Source organism: Alternaria triticimaculans (assembly GCF_023758025.1).
Source record: "Alternaria triticimaculans strain BMP 0046 chromosome Unknown scaffold_12, whole genome shotgun sequence".
In the NCBI taxonomy this organism is placed as follows: Eukaryota; Fungi; Ascomycota; class Dothideomycetes; order Pleosporales; family Pleosporaceae; genus Alternaria; species Alternaria triticimaculans.
In genome coordinates this window covers 75,713-100,725 of record NW_026055969.1, presented here as the reverse complement: position 1 = coordinate 100,725, position 25,013 = coordinate 75,713, and the positions used below count along the sequence as shown (strand labels likewise).

Here is a 25,013-nt window from a genome sequence, read left to right as displayed (position 1 = left end):
TTAGGCATAAGAGAATAATTAACTACTATATATATTAGTATCTAGCTTATCTCTAATTACTTTAGATATTACTAAAGTAGCTCTTAAATCTAGAGTAGAGTCTTTATACGTAGAGAATATAATAGAATAGGCTAAAGAATATTAATAATAATAGAACTAGCCTTTCTCTTTTATTGCTAATAATATAGTATTATATAACTTTTATATCTAGAGAGTAATAAGCTTTAGTATCTAAGAACTAGAATTATTAAGCTTACGCTCTAAACCTAGACGTTTTACCTTAACCTATTATTTAAAACGTTTCTACTATTTTAGACTTATTATTAACGCTAATAACTACTATATATAATTATTACTAATATACTTTTTATAAGCTCTAATTATAAATTAAGTATAAGACTACTTTATAGTTATCTCTAATAATTAAAGCTTCTTCTTTATAAACACTAATTTCTACTTAACTTATTTAAGCTTATCTTAGTACTTAGTAGCAACATTAATTTTATAGCTAAGATTATCTTAGTTAATAGTATTAAGATTATTATTATTCTTTAGCTTATTATCTCTAGCGCTCTAGCTAAAAGTAATTATATTTAGCACCTCTTTAAGTAAGTTAAACATTACTATCTTTTTCTTATATAGTAGTATTATAAAGTATAATAATAATAAGCGTAGAGTATAATAGTTATAGAGTAAAGATATCTCTATACTTATAAACGTAATATACGTTCTAAATACTATAAAAAGCAAAGTAGTAGAGCCTATATATATAACTAGGCAAGACCTTTTTAGTGCGTCTCTAATAATTCTACCTTACTAATTATTATCTACTATAAATCTAGCCTACTTACTATTATTAATAATAAATATAATAATATAATAAATAGCAAGATACTACTTTAACCTACTAACGTTCTACTTTATTTACTTTTAATAATTATTTAATATAGTCTATAATACTTTAAAGTAGAAGGTATTTAAATAAATTTAGCACTTCTAAAAGCGTAGTACTCTTAGTATACTAAATACTTATAACGTTTCTTCTACTAAAAACTAAGAGTTAGCGTTATATATATAAGTATTATTATTATAAGCATAAAAGTATAAAGCTAATAGATTTAGAATATTTATATAGATAAGAAAAGTAGCTAAAAAGGTAGTAATTAAGTAGGCGCGTTAAAAATAATAACGTGCTATTTAGTAAGAACATAGCTAATAATTATAGCTAGCTCTAATATATTAAGAACGTACTAAAGACTTAGATATTTATAGACTAGAGAATCTCTCTATCTATACGCTCTAACGTTTATAATATACTTTACTACTACTAGCCTATAACGTTAGTAATATAGTAGTACTAACGTTACTACTATTATAATATTACTAGGCATTTATACCTTTATAAGTTAACTTATATAACTAGTTTCTTTTTACACTTATTAAGAATGTTTAGCTACTCTTTAGTATAGATACTATCTACCTCTATATTTACTAGTACTATAACGTTATATATAATATATAGTATACTATAGCTATACTACTAATATCTAAAGAAATAAAAAAAATAGTATATAGTTATTCTTAATAAGAGAACACATAAAGCTATATTAATAATACTATCTAACTAAGTAATATTATTATAAGTACTTACTAAAGAGAAAAGATAAGAACTATTAATGTTAGAGGCGTTACTATAACGTTTAGTAAAAAAAATATCTAGATCTCTTTACTAATTATAAAGCTACTAATTTATAATCTTAAAGCTATATAAAATAATTTAAAGAAAGCGCTTATAATAATTAAAGGCTAGCTTCTACCTCTCTTCTTATAGCCTCTTATATATAGTAGTAGTTTTACTTCTAAAATATAAAATATATATAAATAGAACTACTATTAGTATAAAGTACGTCTAAGATAATACTCTATATTACCTTTACTAATCTACATTATTATAAACGTATATAGATAAAGTAAAAGACTTAAGTTAAGAGTAAGTATATAAGATATATAGTGTATAAGATAAATATAGTAAGATTATTTAAGACGTTAAAAAATAGCTATAAATACTTATATTAAAGCCTTTATTAGCACTAATTAAGAGAAGAAAAGTAGATATTAACTAAAATAATACTAATATAGTAAAGAAGTAGCTTAGCAGCGTTAAGTATAATAATCTTATATTATATAGTAAGAGTAAAATAAGATTAAGAAGTACATACGTACTAATAATAGCTAAGAAGTATTAAAAACGTTAGAAATAACCTTAACTATAAAATATAAATACTAAGAATATAGTAGAAAATAGTTAGATTATAAATAATATTACTATAATTATTTCTAAAAATTACTTATTAGCGCTAAGTCTATATTAAGAAAAGTTTACGCATTTAAAATATTAATATACTTTTAAAATATTAGCGCTATAACGTTTTAGGCAATAAAATAGTCTAAACTATAATTCTATATATTAAAGACTATTAAATTTATATTTAAAATAAGCTTTTAACATTTTTATATATAAATTTTGCTCTTTAAAAAGACTACGTTATTCTAAGGTTTAATAGTCTCTTTATATATATATAAAATTATAAAAAGGCCTATAAATAATGTTATTATTATATATATATTATATAAAATAATATCTATAGGTAATTATTTTATAAAAAAAGTAAAAAATAATATCTAGAACGCGCTAAAAGTGCTCTAATATAGCCTAAAACGTTAAAAAAATTGTGCGTAATATATAAATAGTACTATAATATTTATAATAATATATTATTTCTATGTATAGGCGTTAGTAATAATACTATATTATATGCTGTAATTATTAGTAATAATATAAGACTACTAGTAAACTTTAGTAAAGTAGGCTATGCGTTAGGTTGTGCGTTAGGGGTAATTTTAGCGCAAAAATAGTCTAACTGTTAAACTTAGGGTTAGAAGCTCTACTTTATCCGTTTACTGTGTAAGACTGGCTATCAGAAAGCGCCAGCTTGTCGGTCATGATCTTCGCCAGCTACGACTGTGGGTATCCAAGATATCGCTTCTGATTGCCGGTTGGGAGCAACAACGCAATCTTCGTCCTCTAGAAATGCATTGTCAAGCCAGCATGCTACAGGGTCTGCGAAGTCTTGATCTTTTCGGAGTCCTCCTGCATCTTGCCTGTCGTGGAGAAGGGCTGAGTATGCTGCGCCACGACGGCATGTGGAGCGGGTGTGGCATATGTCTCCTTGAGCCATGCGGCATTGAGCTTTAGCCGAGCTCAGTAATAGAGCCGCCCTCGTTCTAACTTGCGAATCGGCACGCCCGCAGCCAGAGCAATGTGACCAACTCTGTCACTGCCGCGCACGTCGCCAACGTATACCTCAAGATCTTTCAGGAGTCTCGCTCTTTCCATCGCATCTAGCGTGGTCCCTCCATCGGGTACCTTGACCCAAGGATTCTCATAGGTCATGCTGGTAACGAAACCAAAGAGTTCCGGTCCTAAAGTCCTGCGCTTCAAGACTAAAGCCACACCACCTGTGATGAGGGTGATCGTGGATGCGGCAAGCAGGAGTGCAAGCCAAGCAAAGTTGCAAACAAAGATCTGTTCTGTAGCGGTGATAATGGCTGATGTTGTCGCTGCAATGAATGGCGATTTAATGTCCTGTGTCTGTTGTTCAAAAGTAGTGTACCAGTCGCTGAAGGTATGCTCGGTGGCCGTCAAGTTCTTCGGTAGGTAAGCATTAATGTCGTCGAACGTATCTGTGTCCGGCCCATAAAGTGATAGGTTTTGAGGTAAGCTACCAAAATAGCCAGTCGGCTGAATACTCAGTTGGTAAAAGGTGTTCATTACCAGACTGAGTCGTTTCGAGAACAAATCGGGGGACACCCGTGAAAGGTTCGTAAACATGACATCGCTAGGTGAGTGGCCGACTTGCTGCACGAATGGAAAGGCCGAAGTGTTGGCCAAGAAGTGCTCGGTTGGGCTCGAACCAGTCGTGAACTTTACTGCGCGAGGAAACTGTTTCGCAAACGCGAACATGATCGTACCATGCTCGAGCCCAGTGAGCGATGTGGAACGAGTATCTTCAAGCGATTTCCGGAGCTTGGTTGTGGCACAAGTGCTCGCTTTACATTGTACGAATGCTTCAACGTGAGTCTGAGACAAAGAGCATGTCGCAATGTTTAGTCCAATCTCGTTGCCACTATTGGTTGTTGCGTATTGTGAGACAAACAGAAGCTCTCGATTCATGGTAAGCTCTTTTTCGGGCATGAGGGAGGTATTGTAGTTGCCGAAGAACCCGTTTAGACGACCCATGAAGAGGTCCTGGTCGTCTCCGACTTTGATCCCCCATGGAAAACTCCGGGTTGTATCCATGAAGAAAGAGTTGCGATCTCCCATGGGGTTGCCGAAGGGATCATCCTCCTCTTTTTCGAACCATACTTGGCCAGGCGCCATATCGTCCAGCTTAGTATAATTGGTGGTATAGTAATTATCTGAGCCGTTCACGCCAGGGTAAGGCGCTTGTGTAAAGGGCTGACAGTCTAACGCCAAGTACGTGTACTGGAGATTGAAGCTTGAGCTGTCACGGGATGGAAGACCAACAATGGGAAGACCAACCAGAGAAGAATAGTCTTCCGGCGATGAGGCGTCCTTAGGCACCGTATACCAGCCATTGGAATCGGGCGACGACGAGTTGACTGACTGCAAACTGGGTATCTTGACGTTACCCCAGGGATCTTGAGTTCCTAGCTTCGTGGACAGTGGTGCCAATAGTGCTGCGGTATAGAGAGCTCCGGCATCAGCAAACTTCCCATTGTCGATATAGGTTGTTGACAGCCCCCACATAGTTGCTGCTGGTCCGGTAGTCATGTATCGAAGTTTCCCAGATTTATGAGAAGCTCTCAGACTTCTTGTCATCAGTCGAAGTGATGCCTGGCCACCCAGTGGCGAAAGAGCCCACAGGAAGAGAAGGTTCACGCCAACGACTGTAAGTCGTTGCATCAGCAGTTGACTCTCCAAGGTGCCCCAAACAGACTGACTTGCCATGAGCAGTTCAAGTGTCTAAAGACGAATTAGTCACTTGATCCACGACTGCAGCAGCTTCTTGGGGAACCAGCTTCGAGAAGATGTACATACGCTGATTCTGGACCCTCTTTCCACCAGGAACCGCGCAATCATCTTCATGCTTCTTCCCGTTATGGCAGCAAACACGATAGGAAACATTGTTGGGCCCTGCACCTGTCAGTGAACTGTATGATACCGACACATCTTCTTGTTTTACAAGATCCATAGCCGTTTCCACCTCAGACCCGAATGCAGAGCCTTGAGTTGGTTTCCCATTCAGGGTGATCACGGCAACACTAAGAACTACACAAGTTAGATCAGCAATATAGGATGAAACTTGGTAGCTTACGGATGAAGTACAGCGGCAGCAATGCGAGTAAGATGTCTCCCAATGCATAGAGCCATTTCAACCAGGTATGGGCCTTCAATGGCCGAGCTTCCTCAGGCCAACTCCCAACCTTTTCAATTGTAGTCTCCCAAATCTCAGGTTTCGACGTCGGTTTCGGCTTCGATTTCGCCGCGGTCACCGGCGTCGCATTTGCACCCGCGTCCACTCCGGCATCAACCCTCACTCCTACAGTCGGCAGGCCACGCAAATCATGCCGACGAAGAGGGCTCCAGCGTGAAAACCCGCTAACATCCATGGCTCCCTCTGGTCACACAAAATACGAAGCCGCGTCACCGTGACAAAGTTCTGAAAAGGAGGGGGGTGGACACGACGCTGAGCGGGAAGAAAGCTAAAGGTAGGATGAGGCTGATAGTTCGCACACAGCGAACGACACTTCTTTTGCTGCCGTATACCCATCCTATACGGCGTAGTACCAGAGCGAATCCTTAGCATAGGGTTAAATGAACTTTCCACTCGACATTTTAGGAGCGCGCTTCCTGAAGTCTCAGGTTGAACTTGGGGCGTTCCTGACGAATCGGTTTGCGTGGGGTGAAACGCGAAGCGCTTGGGCGGGTCTTGCTAAGCCATTCTTCGGTACATGTGGAGAAATCGCGAATCTATCACATTGCATGTTGGCATTCGTGCGACACTGCTTGCGGGAATGATGAGAGGCTCGGGCCGGGATGAGGCGGGTTTAGAATTGGTGGTTTGGTGGAGGAAGCTGGAGGGTAGTGCCGTTGTGAAGTTGGTGCAGCGCGAGAGTGTAGGGCTGAAGCGGCAGGCGCGACTACATCGCGTCCGGAGGCTCGCATCTCTGCTCGTCCCTCACTATGAAATGCTATCATCATGCTATGAGGCACAGTATTAGACTGCAAGCACATTGAATGTATACAATGATGAGAAATCTATTTTGTAATGAGGCTGCACTACGAAGATGCGAGCTAGCTGCTGGGGTTATCACGGAAATCAAACTCAATACCAAGCCTTTTGGCGCCCGCTACGATGCAGAATGATGCCGCCTTCATGATGGACAAATATTACGCCAAACTGATAAATACCACCTCCACTATGATCCCCGAAACCCGACTAGGTATCGAAGCTCAACCTCGGCTTGCAAGCATGCGATCCACGAATTGAACGTAGAAGTTGCGCCATTCCTTTTCTTTCTTCGGTCCCTCGAACGAGCCGGCGAGGGTGCGCAGGTATTGGTCCGCGCCGTCGTCGCCCACTCCCATGCCACCGAGATCGCTCTTGAGTCGCTCCACATACGGTTCGCCAACCTTCTTAATGATCTCGTGCTGCAGATTGGCGGCCTCAAAAAGGACTTGCTTTGCCTGCGCGTCTTTCGAGTTGAAGCCCGGCGATGCCGGAATTGACCATGCCAACGGAGAAAACTTATCTACCACGTAGTTGTCGAAACCCGGCAATGGTGCTTGAGCAGTGTCGGGAGATGTGGGTGTTGCGTTCGCGCCAGGCCCGACTTTGTCGGGTCCGCCCCACACCGTGATCATGCGGATAAGCACGAAGATTGCAAGGCGCGCGGTAGGGTAGTCGTGTGTGTCGCGAGCGAACGTTTCGATCGAAGAAATTATGGGCTCGAATGTCGCTTGATTTACTGCGGAACGTTAGCAGTGTCAAGTCTATATTTGATATCGTCGACTTACCATTGCTGACGAACACAGACCCGAGACCTTGGTTGAGAACAACGACGATGAAGTTCAGATACTCTCGACGGAGCTCAGCTAGTTGAATCTCGTCATCTGTACCCGAAGGAACTACAGCTAGTGCAGTAAATATGCGTTGCAAGACTGGACTCATGACGGTATCCAGAATGCCAGCGATCTCTGACTTGAAGGTGAAGACGACCTGACCAAGCACTTTGAGGAAGGTACTGATCTCGTCCATGGAAGAACTCAAAGAAAGGAGTCCTTCGATCCAGGATGGCAGCTGTTGTAGCAGACGCGAGCCTAATACGGCAATCATGCGCGAGAAAGCGAATCTTGCAGCGTGTCGAATGGAGCCAGATGAGTTCAGTGATTCAACGGCGACGAGGATAGCTTCAGATGCTTTGACGAACTCATCCGCCACCTCACTCTGGGGCGCGACGCTGTTGTTGTTTGACGGTACCCAGTCTGAGTAGCCTCGAGCTAGCGTACCTATGGCCATGATGATATGGTGGATTTGGAGTATAGCCCGCTCATCACCATTCCTCGCCTGGGGAAGAGTCTGTTGCATGTCTGAGAACAGAGGGCTCATGATGGTCTGCGCGTAGAGTCTCTTGTTCTCCGCGGAGACGGTGTTGGACGAAGCGATGCAGCCCACGGCTTCGAAAAGGTACAACTGCGAGTCGAACAGCGCATCCGCCGACTGATCCTCTTCATCGGACGACATCTCATCTTCTGAAGTATCTGGTAGCTCAGCTTTGATGGCAAGCAAGTCTCCAACCGCTTGAATGATGTCGTAGGAGACGTTGCCCAGTTGGGCCCGCAGATGCTTGACTAAGCGTTGGAAGAGATACCAGGATCGCGAGCGGACCTTGACATGGTTGCTATGGGTAAGGTTGACAAAATTCTCAAGTACCTTGGGGATGAGGCCAGGATTCTGCTCGAAGAACTGATAGTAGCGTACGCATATCTCCATATACTGCAGTTGAACAGCAGGGTGCGGGTAGCTTGCTAGACCAGATTCGACCATGCTGTTCATCATATTCACGAGTTGCTGAGCTGCAGCCGATGAGGGCTCGCGTTTCGCATACAGTCCCTGGTTTCTGACTGCAAGTTCTCCAAATAGATACATCTCATACAGAGCCAATTCGAGGTCGCGCCAGTTCAGGGATTGATCGCCTTGAGATAGGCGTCCAAAGGTTCCGTTGACTAAGCGACTGAGTGTCTCGATGTAGTAAGGCTCATCGATGGCGGTTACTGTTTGTTGCAGGACGTGGAGGCGTCTGCGGAGATCGAGGAACTCTGCTTCGTCTGTCTGTTCGCCTTCCTCACCCCATGAGGCTGTCTCGTCGTACTTCATTTTTGCAATGATCGCATCTAGAACGGGTGGTAATACTGCGGCGTATTGTGGAGGTATCGATCCAGACTTCTTTTGCAATTTGCGGAGGAACGTAAGAAGATCTGTAAGAGATGGGATGACAGTCGAGCAGACCTCGTCGTATTGGTCAGCGAAGAAACGTAAAAGGTAAGGCGTGAAGATGCGAATGAGATCGTCTGCGCGTTGCCGAACATGCTCCTCGACAGCCTCGTTCTCTAGTATCTTTACGATATCGAACACGATGTTGTTCACGAGCTTAGCGACAGTCTCGGCAAGGTCGTTGTCGTAGTTCGAGCTGTTGAAATCGGCCAGAGCTGGGCTGCTGATCAGCTGGCCGACGACTTCGGAAAGATTTAGGAAAGTGATTAATTCAATCTTATCCGATGGGCTCATCTTCTTCCCGACGATCTCTGAGAATGTATCGATTGCCGCATCGCGCACCTTTCCAGCAGCGCTCTCGGGATCAGCGATTCCTTGTTGGCCCGCCATTTCCAGGAAAGTTGTGATCATGGCTTGGTTGACAATCAAGTTGATGTCGGTCCAACTAACCCAGCGCCCGATAGTCTCCAGGCACATCTTCACAAGATTCAGGTCTGTCTCCCTCCACTTCGCGAGTATTTCTTGCCAAGATAACGAGATCTTCTGCGCGTCCCGTTGCCGAATGAGGTCTTTCAGCTCTGTGTTGCGCTTCTTCTCGTCTTCTGGGCGGGCGACCAACTGGTCAGCGATTTCGTCGTGCACTTGACCGAGCATGCGAAGGTATAGCAACGTCGTGGCTGTATTGACGTTTCCGATGGTAGACTGGTCGCCAGCCAAGGCACGGAAATCGTCGAAGAAGGACTGCCACGAGGAAGGGTATAGAGCTACGAAGAGATAAGTGACAGTCTGCATCAGCTTGTTCTGGATATGGCTTGTGTCTGCAGCTCCACTGCCCGGGACGTAGGATCGGTGGATATGGCCCATGAGGGTATCCTTGATGTACGCAAGACTCTGCTCATCGAGGCGATGTTCTTGGATCGCGTTGTTCACAAGGTCGAGCGACGTATGGCGGACAAAGTCGGTGGGACGAGGGTCGCGCGCGAAGAGTGTGAGGGCAGCTTGCCATGCGGAGCCTTCGGCACGGAGCTGGTTCAGGTATTCGATAGCCTGACCGCGCAGCTCCTGGCTCGACGTCGGATTTGCGGCGATCTGGATGGCATTTTCGACCTTTGAAATGGAGTGTGAGTATATGCTTCATGGATCGGGCAAACAATGGTACGTACCTGGCCCTCCATTGCCTCGTGTTGTCAAAGCTGAGCAAGCAGGGTTGAGTCACAGGTTGAGTCGGTGTGGTCTGCCCTATAGATTGTACATCGGACGTGGTGGGGTAGGAACTATGAGCGGATTGGTATGCTACCGGACCATGGAGCAAACTGTGGAAGACTGCATCACGAAAGCGTTACAGCGGTGTAGGCAGAGGCGGGGCACGAGGGGCTGACGTACGGCGTGTGCAAGGGTTCGTGCGTGAAAGAAACGATGGCCAGAGCTCAGGGTCTATGTGCCAGGCGATTAGGGTACCGACTGGAAAAAGCAAAAGTTGTTCTCCGTCTTCGTCGAGGCGTCGAGGCCGAAAACAGCTGTGCAATGACTGAAGTGGCAGCGCCAAGCCCGGGCCTGGTGGGATGTTCTCGCGCCCAATTTGACCGTGTGACACGTGCGCACGAGATTTTGGTTTCGACACCGCCACGCGCATTGCTGAAGTTTTAATCGTGTATGAGAGTCCCCATATGGAGAGCCAGCAACGCAGTCGTCCCTCTATCATGCTTATACATTTGAAGTCCGCACTCTATGGCGAATTCACGGCGGCAAGAGCTGAGATACAATTCGGTGTTCACGTGCAAAAAGTTGATCAGCCCAATAAATCACGAATGAGTAGTCAAGTCTTTCCAGATGTGTACGGATTCTATTAGGTTCTATAGTTTCTCTCTGATACACCAGCCGCTTCTGTAGTAGTGAGCAGACTGCTATTACAATCGGTGTCACGTCTACTTACTATGCGCCTAGATGCTTCGCCGCCCACTCGACGTGATCGTCAGCAAATGTGGCCATGAAGTAGTAGCTGTGATCGTAATCGGGCTGCATGCGCAGTTGAATGCCCTTGTCATTGCCAGCTTCCTTGGCTGCCTTGACGAAGTTCTCCGGTAGAAGCTGGCCTTGCTTGTAGAAGTTGTCTCCAGTGCCCTAGCTCAGTTAGTAAAACGACACAAGACTGTCGCATATGATACGCACCACATCGATGAGCATCTCAAGAGGACCCTTCCATTGCTTGACCAGCTCTGACGCATCATGCTCCTTCCACTTTTGTTGCTGGTCCTCGCCAAAGTATCCCTTGAAAGCTTTTTGGCCCCATGGGCAGTTGATGGGGTTGGCGATGGGCGCGAATGCAGAGACAGACTTGTACATGCCGGGGTTCTTGAGGAACTATCGATGGTGGTCAGTCTAGTCCTCCTGGTATGCAAGCAGCTGACCAACCAGTGTCAATGCGCCGTGTCCACCCATGCTGTGCCCTGTGATGCTGACTTTGCTGGAATCTAGCTCTTTGAAAGACGAGAACAGCGCTTCGGGGAGCTCTTTGGTGATGTATGAGTACATGTTGTAGCCCTTTGACCATGGCTCCTTGGTGGCATCGACGTAGAAACCTGCGCCTGACCCGAAGTCGTATGACTCGTCTTCACCTTCGATCTGTAGGCCCCCTAGTGAGTGGGTTAGTCAAATGCTCCGCGTATAGTCTCACGGTAGGCACGCACTCGGTGAAGTATCAGGGTACACGACAGCGATGCCATGTTTGGCTGCGCCGTGCTGGAAAAACCCCTTTTCTGAGCAGTTGTTGCCGGTGCATGTGAGGCCGGAAAGGTAGAAGAGAACTGGGACCTTGGCGCCGGACTTGAGTGCTTGTGGAGGCAGGAACACGTTCAGCTCCATGTCGGTGTTCGTGCTTGAGGACTTGTGCTTCAACTTGAGAAGCTTGCCGCCGAAGGATGCGATGGTGCCTGTGGTTTCGAAAGACATCTTGGACAATGTGGTATAGCGAGAAAAACGAACAGTAGGAGGTTGGAATGCAAACGCAGGTCGAGGGGCCCTTGGAAGTTTTGTGAGCAGGCGCATTGAGTGACGTTGTGCCTGAAATTAGTGCGGGGGACGAATAGCTATGTCGAGCTACCCCACCTCCCTCTAGACTTTTGGCTTGTTACAGAAATCTTATCCGCGGATCCGCACAGGCAACGGACAAGGCTTGGAATTAACGGAGATCGGGTGAGACTCGGGATATAATTGCGCAACCACTCAGAGACTCCTTTCGCCGAAATACCCCATATTTAGCCAAACAAAACTCCATAGCAAATGCAATCAGCCACACCACGCTTCATGTCAGAAGCTCTTCGCAAGTCCAGTCCTCGTAGAAACCATCGGGGAGGTACCGCCGTACAACAAGGGGAATCTTCTTCTCTTGGAGCTCTTTCGCAGCAATTTGCAGAGGGTCCGTCATTCCCTCTACGTCGATCAGCACGGGAGCGTTACCACTGCAATCTCATTAGTCCTTGTACATGCAACCTCCCTCTGAAGGTAGTCTACCTGATCTGAAGTGCTCTTGTGCCCAAGACGCGTGCCTTCTCGTACTTTGTCATGTATGGGGTGGTTGTGCGCTTGTCGTTCGGAACCTTCTTGTCCTTTTCACTTGTGACTGTGTTCTTGGAGGCTTCCTTGGCAGCAGCTGCCGCGTTGGCATCGCCAGATACTACTACGTTGTCGTCGTTGGGTTCGGCATTGTCTGGGTCTTCACCGCCGCCAGGCTGGTCGTCTTCGTCGTCCATCAGATCAGGCTCGGCCTCTTCGTCGAACTCGATGAGGGGCTCGTCACTACTGAAGTTAGAATCGGCGGGACTGTCTCCTACCGTTCCCCTAGCTGATGCGCCCGGTGGAGGAAACCCAGAGATGGAGCTGAACGTACATGTCACCGGCGCCGCCGTCGTAGTCGTCACCGCCATAGTCGGACATGTTTGCAGCAGGTTTCTACGCGCGTGCGTGTCTGAGGAAGGGATGCCGAGAGATGGAGAGGTACGCGTGGAGTATGGGGTGTATGCCTGGTGCGATGCGACTGGCAAAGAAAGTTCGCGATCAGAAATCGCAGGGGTCGGCGTCTGCACTAGCGTGGGAAATCTTGGCGGTCGCAAAATACAGTGGAGCTCGACTTTCGTCCATGGTTCTGCGCATCCACGAGCCGCCTTGCAACCACGCGCACGTTGTATGCCATACTATGGCGCCGAAGCGGAGAATCACCGAAGACGCTGGTGTGGCGCCGCAGAAGAGGTCTCGCAACAGTACCGTAACCCCGAGCACCGTGACGTCGATCCTGAAGGCTAACATTCTCGGAGGTGTTGCGGAGGACACACCCGACCAGGACTATGCGACAGACGACTCTGCTGATTACAAGGTCAATTTCACCGACAACGGCACTTTGAGGGCAGAGAGCGAGGCCCGTCGCCAATGGAACTACGTCTGCCCAACCTGCTCGCAACGCTTCAACCGACCATGTCGCCTCGAGACACACATGCGAAGCCACAACAAGGAGCGACCATTTATCTGTACCGAGCCCGGCTGCAACAAGACGTTCCCTCGTAAAGACCACTTACAGCGTCACCTCAAGAACGCCCATAGCGACCCTGCGACCGAGCGGACATTCACATGCGATTGGACCGGGTGTGGCAAGAGTTTCACCTCCAACGGCAGGCTCCAGAGGCACAGAGACGTCCACGAATCCAAATTCTACTGTACCGACTTCCCCCCGTGCAACGAGGCTTTTAGGAAGGCGAAGGCGTTGGAGGCACACGTCAAGATCCAGCACATGGACGTCAAGCCCTTCACTTGTTCTCACGTGGATCAAGAGACCGGCGAGAAATGCGCGAGTGGCTTTCAGACTGAGGGCGCATTACAACGGCATATGGGCAAGACACATGCAGACATACAAGGGCAGGGCCACTTCTGCATGCTGTGTGCGACGGCTGGAGTAGACGCGGACACAATGCAGAGCGAGTCTGTTGACACATCCACCATCCCGCCACACTTACCGTCTTTCGCGACAAAAGACGAGCTGAACGTGCACACAGCCGAGTGTCACCCACCTATATGTACACAGTGCGGTCAGAAGTTCAAGACTGCATCCAATCTCAAGACACACTTCGACACCGTCCATGGGCACCCACAAGACCAAACGCAGTTCCCTTGTCCCAGACTAGGCTGTGAGAGTGTCTTCAACCGGAAACACAACCTCACTGTTCACATTCAGACGGTCCACGACAAGCAGTTCAGGTACTCATGTACCCCCGATGCTCTGCAGAATTCAAAACACCCAGATCTCCAAGCCTGGAACGGAGAGAATGCCTGTGGCGCCTCCTTCAAGGCCAAGTCGTCTCTCGATCAGCATGTTCGGAAAAATCATCTTGGTCTCGGCAACCGCAAGCAGCTCCGGAAGGCCGCAAAGTCAAAGAAGAAGCCGGAGCCTTCGATGCTTACCATGCTTACCGGTGTTGGCTATGAGCAAGGCCGTGAGGTGCCCTGTTTGGTGAAGACGTGCGAGTACCGCTTCTACATGGACCGTGATTTACGCCGTCATCTGCTCGCAGAGCATTATATTCCCGAGGACGAGATCGAAGACATGATACAGGAGCGCGATGCTGTCAGTGGAGGGCAGTTCTGGATTGGTGGGTTCGACGACTCAATGAGCATGTTCGACTCTGCTACGCCCAGCATCCCAGAGACGCCTGCTCCATACCTCATGGAGAGCAACATGCCGATGCTACCATATTCTGACTTGAAGAGCATGGATGGGCAAAATGCTTTATTCGATCAGCAATTCGACCAGCTCTCACTCATAAAGGATGACGCTGAGATGGACATGGCGATGGGGTTGGGTCACCTGCCACCAGCCACGGACGCCCAAGAGAGTTTACAATGGGACATGCTAACCCCCGTTGAGCAGTACAACAGCGATCTCTCTCGTGGCTGAGACAGCGATGCCTGTCAGAGCTGCCGAATGCAATCGTCTGTGGAAGTTGGTGGAGGTTTTCCCATGCCCGATGTGATGGCCGTCAATGATGTTTTCACGAGTTTCACGAGTTTCACGAGTTAGCAAGATACCCAAATAGTAATTAAATCATGTCAAATACGGGAGCGTCCGATACTCCTGCCATGAACCCCAGATCGCAAACTTCCCCATTCGGCTTGTCAATCATGCCAAGCCGTCGATTCTAGCGAACGGCGTTCGGTCGCTACTCGATCGCCGTAGGGGCGGGGAAAAGCTCCGTAGGATCCAGGCGATCGGGCTGCTAGTCCTAGTCTGCCACACCTTTTCTTCACGCCCAAAGCTATGGTTCACTAGTCGATGAGATTGTATTAGCAGAGACCTTATTCTAGTGTGGGCGCCTGGGTCAGACCAGATCTATGGGAGTATCGTTACATTTATATTTTGGCTTTCCAGAGACGGTGGGTTCAGTGGCTGCAGACTTCATTGTAAATCATCTCATTACAATATAACGTATATCTAGTTATCCAATCAAACAAGATTGGTCTGTTACATATAAGCGGAGCATCTCTCGTGATAACAACATCTAAAAACCGTGTGTAGAAAATGCGTCTTCGCAAAGGTACAAAAAGGGTATAAAGTCGCGAAGATGGAAACCCGCCGATGCCGCAAAGGATGGAGAATGACTGCGCGTCTGAGCATTTGTGTTCAAGTAAACGCCTCGCTACGCTGTAAGATGCTGACGAAAATGGTGGTGCTGCCCAAATCGATGTCAATGGGACGAACAGATATCGCACAGACGGGAGGTGCGATGTTTCAGAAATCAAGAGCAGCCAAGGCCGTCGCATCATGCCGCAGCCTTGATGTACTGAGCTAGCAAACTTGCTTCAGGTATGGAAATCGTGTGATCTGCTTTGCGAGGTGGCCAGTCTTCGTGTTCGAGTTCTACCGTCAGAGTCGTGTTGTGCTGCGCTTCCCAGTCTCGCCGCCATATTTCAAACCTGAGATCCCACCTTTGTAGAAGCCTCTTTCTTCTTAATTCGATAACGGTTTCAAGCCTTGCCAGCTCCTTTTGATATTCCGCTTCTTTTGCAAACTTCTTTTTCTCGTGCTCAATGCCTAATTGCTGCAGCTCTGCTTCTTGTGCTTCTAGTCTTCGTGCGGTGTCCATCTCTTGCCTTGCTCGTAAGACGTTGATTGCACTCGCGTGTCGTCTGGGAAGATCCTGTTGGATTAATCTTTGGTGGTCCAGCTTCTTCAAGTCTTCCTCCGACACAGCATGCACACGCTCTTGGTTGCTTCTCGTACGTAGGCAATACGCCTCAATATACTTTAGGGCTGTTGCTACGTTCTGTGTCTCTTGAGATTGTGCTTTCAACAGGTCGTGTTCAGCGAGAAGTTGTCGTTCTTCTAATCGCTCCAGGTCCTCATTGTGCTACATCGCTTGAGTCAGCTGACGTATATCACATCAACACGAATTATACTTACCTGTCCGATCCGTTCGTTCTTATCAATCTCAAGCTGTGCTCCCAATTGTTGCATTGAACAATACTGGTATGCTGACAAGGCTTTTCTTTGGCTGCACTCGAACAGCGAGACACGTGCGAGCTCTTCCTTCTGTTGTGTCCTGTAACTTATAAAAGCCTCTTTAGCTAACGCCAAGCCGATGCTGATCGCCTCGTGTCGGGTGCGCCTCATTGAAGATTGTAGCAAAGTGGAGGAAATGTCTGAAACTAGAGAGTCGACTATGGGATGTGAACTGTCAGCAGTTGAGGTCACAATTTCGCAGTAGCCAGAGTCACGGGAAAGAGGCTCAGGCAGCTCGGTAGCAGTCTCCATAGCGAGCCTTGGATCGTCTTTTGCTGAGACGCGCTCCAGAATGGATTGCGGTAATGCGCTTCCACAGCAGTCGGGCGCTACGTGTGCGCCTCTCTTTGATGACTCTTGTATATGTGCGCGAACGTCGGCGTCAGACGATATGTGACCGCATACCAGCTTTGCGCCTCGAGGCCTGCTGTGATATCCGTGGTGCGGCGCGGACGTGGTGCAAGTACTACTAAAAAGACTTAGTAGGAAGCTGTCATAAGTCACTGTCCATAACGTACCCTGAATCCCTTCTGAACATGGAGAAAATGACGGAGCCCCGTTTCTTCCTTGGTTGCGCTTGCTGTGACGAGGCTGAGCTGGAGATGGCGGAAGGTGTGATGGACAGTGTCGATGATTGTCTTGACTGGAAATCAGATTCGGGACGGTCAACAAAGTCTCGAGACTTCTCAACAGGTGACATAATCTGTGAGCGTGCTGGAGGTACCCTTCTCGTGGTTGAGCCGTCAGTGGAGAAAATGTGGTCTCTGGAAGTTCGGGAAGGCGCGGACGTGAAGCTTGTTGACTGCGTTTCTTGAGAGTGAATTGATCTGGAACTTCTCTGATCGCTATCCAGCGTCATAGTCGAGATTGCGCGAGAGATGGTTTCTGGCGGGGGTACGAAACGATAAGGATCGGGGATACCAGATTCGCGAGCAAGCAGCGCCACCTCGGCGTCGAGATGGTCCTCATTCTGATTCATAGGCAGACCCAAGGCTTCGGCCAGATATATAGCATCGTCAAATATGGGAGCCGTGCCGAGCGCAACGGTTTCGTCCCATATACGGTCAGGCATTGCGCCGGAGCGCGCATGCACTTGGCTGTTGACTGATGTCAAGAGGTCGCTACCAAGACATGCGAGCGGCGCAAGGGTAATCTCTTCTTGCGCAGGACAGGCGGCACCGTTGGGAGGGCGGCACACAAGCTTGGGCGACTAACAGAGGGGTGCAGCAAACAGAGGGCGGGTCAGGTGTCGAGGACGCACGACGGTGTGAGAACCTTGGAAGTGTGGTTGACATACGGATGGAAGGAGTGGGCGCTAGAGCATGGAAGACGGGCGCCCACACGCCCACTCTGCAGCAGGTGGATCATCTGCTGATGCTGCATTCAGCATGTCGCCTGCAAGCCATCCCACCCGCCAAACACCGATATGACATCTGTCCATGGCCCGCTAATGAGTTTGCGCGCGCCCGTCGAACGCGGCTATCCGACCGACGTTGCGCCGTCCTTTTCGTCATGTCGCACTTTACATGTTTCGCGCCGCCAATCAGGCCCGCTTAGTGACGAGCTAAGTACCGTTGATATCACTTCGGCTGTCATGGCGGTGACGTGCATAGTTCGGCGCCTGTCAGTTCTCCATCTACGACTCGTAGTGGTGTAGCCGGAATACTGTGCCGGGAGCCCACTAGGTGGTTGGAGGATAGCTTCGGCATTGCCGCTTAGTTGCCATGATTTCCGATGTTCTGATGTTCCACCTAGGTGGTAGCCGTCCGTGTCGGGGTCATCCTGGAGCATGTGAAGATGATAATTCGGTTGCGACGTTGGTGATACTGCGCAGGGGCTATCGAGAATAAGAAGCGGTCGGATACGCACAACTGTCCAATTTGGTTTCAGCCTGTAGTCGTCGATCACACCGCCGCCTTGATGACGCAGGTGGTGGTCGTTGGCGCATGCTCCACCTGAGTGTACGAATTTGACCCAGAGTACACGCATTTGTATTGCAAGCTTCGTGATGGGCACTGATCTACTGTCCTAAGCGACTACCAAATCGCATGTTGTACATATGCAGCCAAGGCACGCAAGCAAATATGGTACAGTACACAACAGACATGGACCGAGCTACCGGGAAGCCTTCCACACCCAGCAAATCGTCCTGATGTCGCAAGTGAAAAGACGGGTTGAATTCATTAATAGTAGCTTAAAACGGCTCGCTCATATGACGTAATGGTGATCATAAGCCAGGCCCAAAAGTGAAACATGCGACAAAAGAAATATATATAGATACATGTGAGAAGTGCGCAGCCTCGTATGCAATGGCTGCTCGTCCAGTTCGATGCCAGACCGAGCTGGTAGAAACGCCTCTTAACTTGCTGAACGCCTGAAAATGCCGTAGCCATGAAGCGCAAATCTACCCAGAGATAAGGACCCAAAGCAAGAAAACTAAGACTTGTTAGTATGTTGTCAATGTACGAGTGTGCGGGTATACGTACAAATCATCAGCACACCAAACATCTTTGCGACAAGCCACCTGTTGCCTTGCACGCGGCTCCAGTACTTCATCAGCTCACGCTGGGCACCCTCGACGTTGTCTACAACGTCTTCGGTGTTGGCGTCAATGCGCTGGATCTGTTCTCCTTGTTCGGACACCATCTGGGCGAGCTGGCTGAAGATGCCTCCTAGTTCTTGAATAGTAGACTCTATCGACTCAATTGCTCGCCCCCTCTCTTGGATGTATGCGTTCTGGGGCTGGGCCTCTTCCATGAGCAGTAGTTGTGCGTCCGATTGCGGTGCACCTCGCGTCAGAGCTGACGACCCAGAAGGTTCGAGCGAGAGCAGGTCTTGCTGCGCTGCATTGGTATTCCGGGCGAAGCCTCCTGGTGATCGACCTCGCTGGGGTGTTTGGTAAAGTGGAGAATCTGTCCGGCCTGGCTCGAGGTTGCTGTGGGATTGCTGCGCAGCTGTTGACAGGAATTGCTCCGTGCGTGATCGCGATGCCTGCATGTTCTTTGTTCGCACCTCCAAAACGTCCTTGAAGTTGGTCCCCACGTTGGTTAGTTTGTCGGACAACAGCTTGACGACTTGGCCGTTGTGCTCTCCTTCTTGGTCCACACCGGGTTTCGCCTTGGGGTGTTGCTTCGAGTTCATCTGCTGCAGTGCCCGCACCTGGCCTGACAGTGCAGTCATGTCCTGCTTGATGACAAAGGTGAGCTCGTCAAACTCGACTGGCCGATCGTCAAACAGCGTCTTGCGCTTGGCCAGCTGTGAAAGGCGCTCGAGCTTCTGCATGGTGCTCGCAACACCCCGCGCGACGTCGGCCGCATTGCGCGCAAATTCAGAGCGCTGACGCCGGGGGTTGGCATCTGCCTGTGTCTTCTCTTGTGCTGTGAGGAGCGACTGCCGTTGCGCGCCCGTCTTGGATTGCGCTTGCCGCCGACGAGCCTGTGCAAGAATCGAGCGGAACTCGTCGGTGCGGTCCTGTATCGACACAGCCATGTTGACGATTCGTTGTGGTGGGAGGGAGGGCGAGGGCGGAAAGGGGGAGGCGCACCACCTGTGGGCAGGACAGCAGGCGCTGCGGATGCACAGGCGACGTGGAAGTTGCGCCGAGGCGGGTGGCAGATTTGTGTGCAGTCGCGGATTTGCTCAGGCCCCGTTTGCTCGAGGATCCAGAGCAGCCACGGGCGAGATGCAATTGTGAGGTGATGGCGCGCGACACGCGGTTCGTAGACGGGGCGTGCGAGAGCTGGCGGCGGCGGCGGGGTTTGGCCTGGAGGAGTGACGAGAGACGCGGGATGCAGTCGTGCGCGGCGGTGAATCGGAAGCGGCGTGTTCCTGGCGAGTCGGGCAGAGAAAAGCGGAATGTGTTGAGGGTCGGGGTGAAATGGGGAATGGGGAAACGTAGTTAGTTCCGCGTCGGCCAAACTTGGACGCCCTGCGCCACACCTCCACAGCGCGCTATACTGGCCGTAGACCCGTCAGACCGCGCGGAGCAGCTGCATCAAGGGGAGTTGATCGCTAGCTCTCCTTACTCCTCCACCGCGTCCTCTGCGCCCATCCTCGCCTGCCCAGCTGCTCCCGTCGAGTGCGCCGTTGTCGTGATCACGTCGGGCCTTTCGCACGCGCAGGCAGGTGACGTATCCCCCGGAAGCTTGGTCGAGCCCTCATCAACCCTCCCGCCCGGCTCCAGCCACGCTGTCTATCACCACTCCGGCCACCTGCACCACCACTGCCTCGCTCCCCCGGCCCCCACCGTTGTCGCAGACTCCATCTCGGCAGGCTGCCCCTCGTGTCTCCCGGTTGCATGCGCTGCAGGACATAGCTGGCGTTGGGCTCGGCCCTAGTAGAGCGAGAGCGGTGCATCCTAGCCATCTCCGGACCCTCCTACGCCATCATGTCTGGCCCCTTCCGCTTCCAGCAAGAGGAAGCCAGGTCGCCGCTGTACGTACCGCCTCTGCACGCGCATGTCGCCTGCTGTCCTGAACTGACTCGTGTTAGCGATCGGACCGCGTCGCCCTTCTCCGCCGGCCAGCCTGTGTCGTTCAAGACCAATGTCAACCGTGCCAAAACGAAGAAATGGGTACAGGCGAAGAAGAACGCCTACGACGGCGACGATTGGGGCGGCTACGACGAGTACGACCAATACGGCGTCAACCAGGAGCCCGAGCAGCCACAGCCTCTGGCGCAGCGTTACTATGCCCAGCGGACGGAGCAACCATCGCGCAGCTTCACCGACCCCTCCCAGCAGGCGCCCCTCCCACGACCCCGAAGAAATTCCTTCGAGCACGGCGAGGAACAGCGCGCCTTCTCCTCAACAATACCGCAACCCCAACATGGACACGGCCACGAGCATGAGCAGGGCTACTCTGCCATGCCCCCGCCTCTCCAGACTCGCATATCGCAGGTCCCTGCCGATTTCACCCCGCCGCTCAACACACAGTTTCCCCCGCGCAAGAGTAGCATAGGCCAGGGAGACATGCCAACGTCTACTTCGCCACGATCACGCAATGGCAGTCAGGCATCTGACAAGCCGCTACCCTTCATCAGACCAGCCGACATATACAAGCGGCACCAAGAGGAGCGGGAGCGGGCGTCAATGGAATCATCGCGACCAAGCCTGGACTCTCTTTCTTCTCCGATACAGGACAACGTGGTCTCTCCTCAAGAAGGCGGGCGATCGCTGCAGCCTATGGAAACCGTCGCTGAGCGCAAGAGCGAGTATCTGCCTGATTATGATGCAGCAGCCCCGCACGACAAACAACAACCCCAGCAAAATCAATCCCTTGCGTCACCACAGGATGACAAGGGTCTGCGCTCTGTTGTTGATCAGGCATTTACTCGCGCTGACGAATCGCGTTCCGTTCCGCCAACGCCCATATCAAACGACAACGATTCAACTTCAGACCTTCTGAGGAGCAATACTGGAAGCACTTCCGGAATCAGCCCAATCATGAGCCGCGTGCCCAGTTCAGCAGCCTCAGCACTGAGAAACCGTGATCAAGCAGAAAGCACCACACCCGCCATCGCAGAAGAACCAAGTGAAGTCACGACGCCCGTTACCCAGCCAACCTCTGCGAAGATCGTCGAGCCCATACACCACGTTCCACGAAAACCGTCCCCAGGTCACAATCGCAACTTCTCCAACTCTTCTCTACCGCGCAGCGGCCTCGCTACGCCCACACGCGGTGACAGTCCTGCACGATCCCCTATCTTAGCACCGAGCAGAGACGTACCCGAACCCTCCTCCGCCCTTGTTACCATGGAAAGCAACGAAACTCCGGGCGCAATGGAAGGCGGCCTTAATGGTCCATCCCCTGCATATGCTACTCGCGAGGCTGATATTGCTACTGCTGTCAGGGATGGTCCAGACAATGGCGCACCCGGACTGGGCGCTTCAGAGCTTCAATCACAGAACAACTTCCTCGAGTCGCATAACGCGCAAAGCCCTCTCGATGATGGCTTGCCGCGCGATCGCTCAGAGTCTCCAAGCAAGGGTCGTGTGCAGGCGTTGGCTGGCAAATTTGGAGAGGTGGCATCGTCGAGACGTGGCTCTACACAGTCCAATCGCTCGAGGAACAGTGTTCAATCGTGGGAACGGAGCAACGATAATTCACGTGCGGCGTCTCCAACGAAAGCTAGCCCTTCGAAACCCAGCAGTCCTGTCAAAGAATTTCGTCCCCATCTTCCAGGCCAGTGGGAGTCTTATGCTACTACCGCTATGACACCTTCGGATCTGGGCGAGCAAGACCGTCGATTAAGTTTCGCGAACAATGGTCCGAGTGCGCTCAACAAATCCGATCTGACGGCTACAACGGATAAGAAGCCACTTGCCGGGGCATTGTCGGCAGAGACGGACACTCCGGATCCGCTCGCCGCTCTTAGAGATGCTGGAGCTGCAATGGTCAATTCTATCCGCACAACCTTGGGTGCCGATGACCAAACATCCGAGACTCAACAGCAGCAAGCACGTCGTACTGACCACGGAAATATCTATTTACCAAGGCCTCTTCAGCTAGATCGTACTGGCACTTCCGGCTCAAGCGTGCCGCCAACTCCCCCCGCGAAAGACACCCCGGAATCAGAATTTCCGCCACCCCCGCCTTTGAAGGAGAGGCCCTCACAGCCCTTCAAGAGTCAGCCTAAACGACCGAGTCTTGATCCTCAGTTAAGTACTGACCCTTCTGCTGAAGACCAGGAAAGTGACCGTCTTCGCAAGGAGATTGTCGCCAGTCTCAGCCCTTTCAAGGCTCCAGCGTCGCCGGCCAGCGAGTCTAATCAAGCCTCGCTCCACCCCGCCAGCCCAGGCACAAATCGTGCTAGCTCTATTCTGCCCAGTGAGTATGATACCTACTGGGCAGATGAAGATCGGGCTTCTCGTCGATCTTCGCAGGATACTGAGCGCTATGCTCAAGATCAGCCATCCGATGCAGCCATGTCTTTTCTCCCACAATCGGAAGAACCGACCAAGCCTGTGATACTCAATCGATTTAGCTGGGAGGCAAGCAACCCGCAACCGCAAACACCAGACCAGCAAGCGCACGGTGTAGCCGCTGTTGAGCCTACAAAAGCCTCACAGGCAACGGAGAGTCGCCTTCCCACTGTGGAACGAGCTGCAGATCAAGAACGACAAGAGTGGTCAGAAGGCCTTCCGGACTCGTACTTTGGCCCAGAGCACACTTTCACGGTTACTAAACCTGACCCTAGTAGTAGCAGTGATATGCCGCAACGATCTGCTTCTCCAACCGTCGATACTGCGCGCCCCGGAACTAGCCCTGCTCGAGAAGAAACACGCTCCCCGGGACTTCATGTTGTCAACACAGAGCTCAATCCCGAAGCCGTGGATCTCCCACCACGTTTCAGTGCGGAGCATGAGCAGACTTCGGGACTCGGAGGATCCAGCTTGAACGAGAAGCAACGGATAGAGCAGCCTGCGGAACATCCCGCAATCGTAACATCTGACGACGAGCCGAAAACACCCATTGCCGTACAGGAGGAGCCTTCGCCGAAGTCGCCAATTACGGACAAGCCTCTGGGCGCTCGAGAAATAGCAACGCTTAACACTGCTGCTGAGCGAATTGACACCTACAACAAGACACGCGAGTACTGGGCGACAGTTGATCATGGCCTTAATGACTGGCTACGCTCTGCGCTCGAAGCAAACCCCGAGCTGGCTACGCAGACGTACCCAGTACAGCGTGTGCCTACAAGCTCGGCACGTCACAGGCACACTGGCTCTCTTGCACTGTTTGGCAAGCTTGGTGGTTCGAGTAGCTACGACGTGAGCGCCGACCAAAATAACAATGCTAGCGTACCAGTCCCCGCGAGCTCAGGCTCTCCCACTAATCCTGCATCATCTGGTTCAGGATTTGGCGGACGAATTGCAAATCAGCAGATGCAATTGAAAGGCAAGGACTTGCTTCATACTGCTAATGTGTTAGGAGGGAAAGGCATGACCAGTGCCAAGGGATTGTTTGCGAAAGGCAAGAGCCGTTTCGGCCGCGAAAAGGTAGATAAATGATCTCTTCTACCCATTTTCTTTGCTTGGCATTCTCATCGTATGTCACGACTACCATTTTCCTTGGTCCATGGACTACAGCGGGTGATTGGATGTACTCGTATGGACATTGAATGTGGCGTTTCTGACCTTGCTTTGGGCGTTTTCATTCTTTCGCCATTTACGATCGTAGTCCTCGCCTGTAGCTTCATAATCATCTCAACGTAATGCCAAGTCTGACTGAGGCGGCTCAGCTTCCTTACGACGGTGTTGTTTGCTGATGTGATGCGTGATTCAGACCTCCTCGTATAACCGGGCCGACTCTGCTCCTTCTTCGCGCGAAGCTTCTCAAGAGCCCGAGCTCGTCACACGAAGATCGAGAGCATCGTCAGGAGTGCAACTGCTACGCTCCATGACGGAAAAGGAAAAGAAGGGGGAAGTCTCGAACGAAGAGAAGAAGAAGCGTCGATTTTCATTCTCGTCCCAATTTCGGCGTGCCAGTCGCTCCAGAACCAGACCGAGTAGTGTGGCGCTGCCGAAAACTACTCCATCGGTCCTTGACTCGACATCTAAGACCTCGCCTCCCCGCGAGCTCCATCACTACCTGATGGGGGAACGTCGGCCGCATTCTTTCCATGCTCCAGACTCTTGGGTCGGCACTCCACCGGCTGCTCTCAACGAGTACTTCAATACTACAGCGATGCGAAGAAGCTCTTCGCAGGCGCATTTGGGCATATTGCCGTCGCCAGCAAAGAGTGCCTTTTCAAACCAGGACAAGGATGCTGAAGACTATGTTCCGCCCGTTCCCCCCATTCCAAACGAGGTTGCCATCAAGCATTATCGACGTAGGTCTAGTCAGGACAGTGCCAGCCATCGGATGTTGCAATCTGTTATTCGGCATTCA

General features: G+C 50.0%; 8 protein-coding genes across 8 annotated transcripts; 2 read left to right on the top strand and 6 right to left on the bottom strand.

Annotated features, from left to right (window-relative positions):
* Positions 1-3,262: 3,262 nt before the first annotated feature.
* Positions 3,263-4,831, bottom strand: J4E78_007560 (uncharacterized protein; the record flags this gene model as incomplete). The annotated part of the gene is made up of 1 exon (XM_049368165.1): positions 3,263-4,831. The coding sequence occupies one exon, from the start codon at positions 4,829-4,831 to the stop codon at positions 3,263-3,265; it is 1,569 nt and encodes a 522-aa protein (XP_049219819.1).
* Positions 4,832-6,538: 1,707 nt separating this feature from the next.
* Positions 6,539-9,754, bottom strand: LOS1 (pre-tRNA nuclear export protein; the record flags this gene model as incomplete). The annotated part of the gene is made up of 3 exons (XM_049368164.1): positions 6,539-7,053; positions 7,103-9,686; positions 9,743-9,754. 3 exons carry the CDS (start codon positions 9,752-9,754, stop codon positions 6,539-6,541), a joined length of 3,111 nt encoding a protein of 1,036 aa, XP_049219818.1.
* A 757-nt stretch (positions 9,755-10,511) lies between these two features.
* Positions 10,512-11,528, bottom strand: J4E78_007558 (uncharacterized protein; the record flags this gene model as incomplete). Its single annotated transcript, XM_049368163.1, has 4 exons — positions 10,512-10,700; positions 10,749-10,940; positions 10,992-11,212; positions 11,267-11,528. The coding sequence occupies 4 exons, from the start codon at positions 11,526-11,528 to the stop codon at positions 10,512-10,514; spliced, it is 864 nt and encodes a 287-aa protein (XP_049219817.1).
* Positions 11,529-11,880: 352 nt separating this feature from the next.
* J4E78_007557 (uncharacterized protein) lies at positions 11,881-12,512 on the bottom strand (the record flags this gene model as incomplete). The annotated part of the gene is made up of 3 exons (XM_049368162.1): positions 11,881-12,037; positions 12,090-12,374; positions 12,466-12,512. The coding sequence occupies 3 exons, from the start codon at positions 12,510-12,512 to the stop codon at positions 11,881-11,883; spliced, it is 489 nt and encodes a 162-aa protein (XP_049219816.1).
* Positions 12,513-12,771: 259 nt separating this feature from the next.
* Positions 12,772-14,520, top strand: J4E78_007556 (uncharacterized protein; the record flags this gene model as incomplete). The annotated part of the gene is made up of 2 exons (XM_049368161.1): positions 12,772-12,835; positions 12,890-14,520. 2 exons carry the CDS (start codon positions 12,772-12,774, stop codon positions 14,518-14,520), a joined length of 1,695 nt encoding a protein of 564 aa, XP_049219815.1.
* Positions 14,521-15,382: 862 nt separating this feature from the next.
* On the bottom strand, positions 15,383-17,194 carry J4E78_007555 (uncharacterized protein; the record flags this gene model as incomplete). Its single annotated transcript, XM_049368160.1, has 3 exons — positions 15,383-15,970; positions 16,024-16,546; positions 16,641-17,194. The coding sequence occupies 3 exons, from the start codon at positions 17,192-17,194 to the stop codon at positions 15,383-15,385; spliced, it is 1,665 nt and encodes a 554-aa protein (XP_049219814.1).
* A 1,332-nt stretch (positions 17,195-18,526) lies between these two features.
* On the bottom strand, positions 18,527-19,611 carry J4E78_007554 (uncharacterized protein; the record flags this gene model as incomplete). The annotated part of the gene is made up of 2 exons (XM_049368159.1): positions 18,527-18,558; positions 18,609-19,611. 2 exons carry the CDS (start codon positions 19,609-19,611, stop codon positions 18,527-18,529), a joined length of 1,035 nt encoding a protein of 344 aa, XP_049219813.1.
* Positions 19,612-20,509: 898 nt separating this feature from the next.
* J4E78_007553 (uncharacterized protein) lies at positions 20,510-24,133 on the top strand (the record flags this gene model as incomplete). Its single annotated transcript, XM_049368158.1, has 1 exon — positions 20,510-24,133. The coding sequence occupies one exon, from the start codon at positions 20,510-20,512 to the stop codon at positions 24,131-24,133; it is 3,624 nt and encodes a 1,207-aa protein (XP_049219812.1).
* Positions 24,134-25,013: the final 880 nt, after the last annotated feature.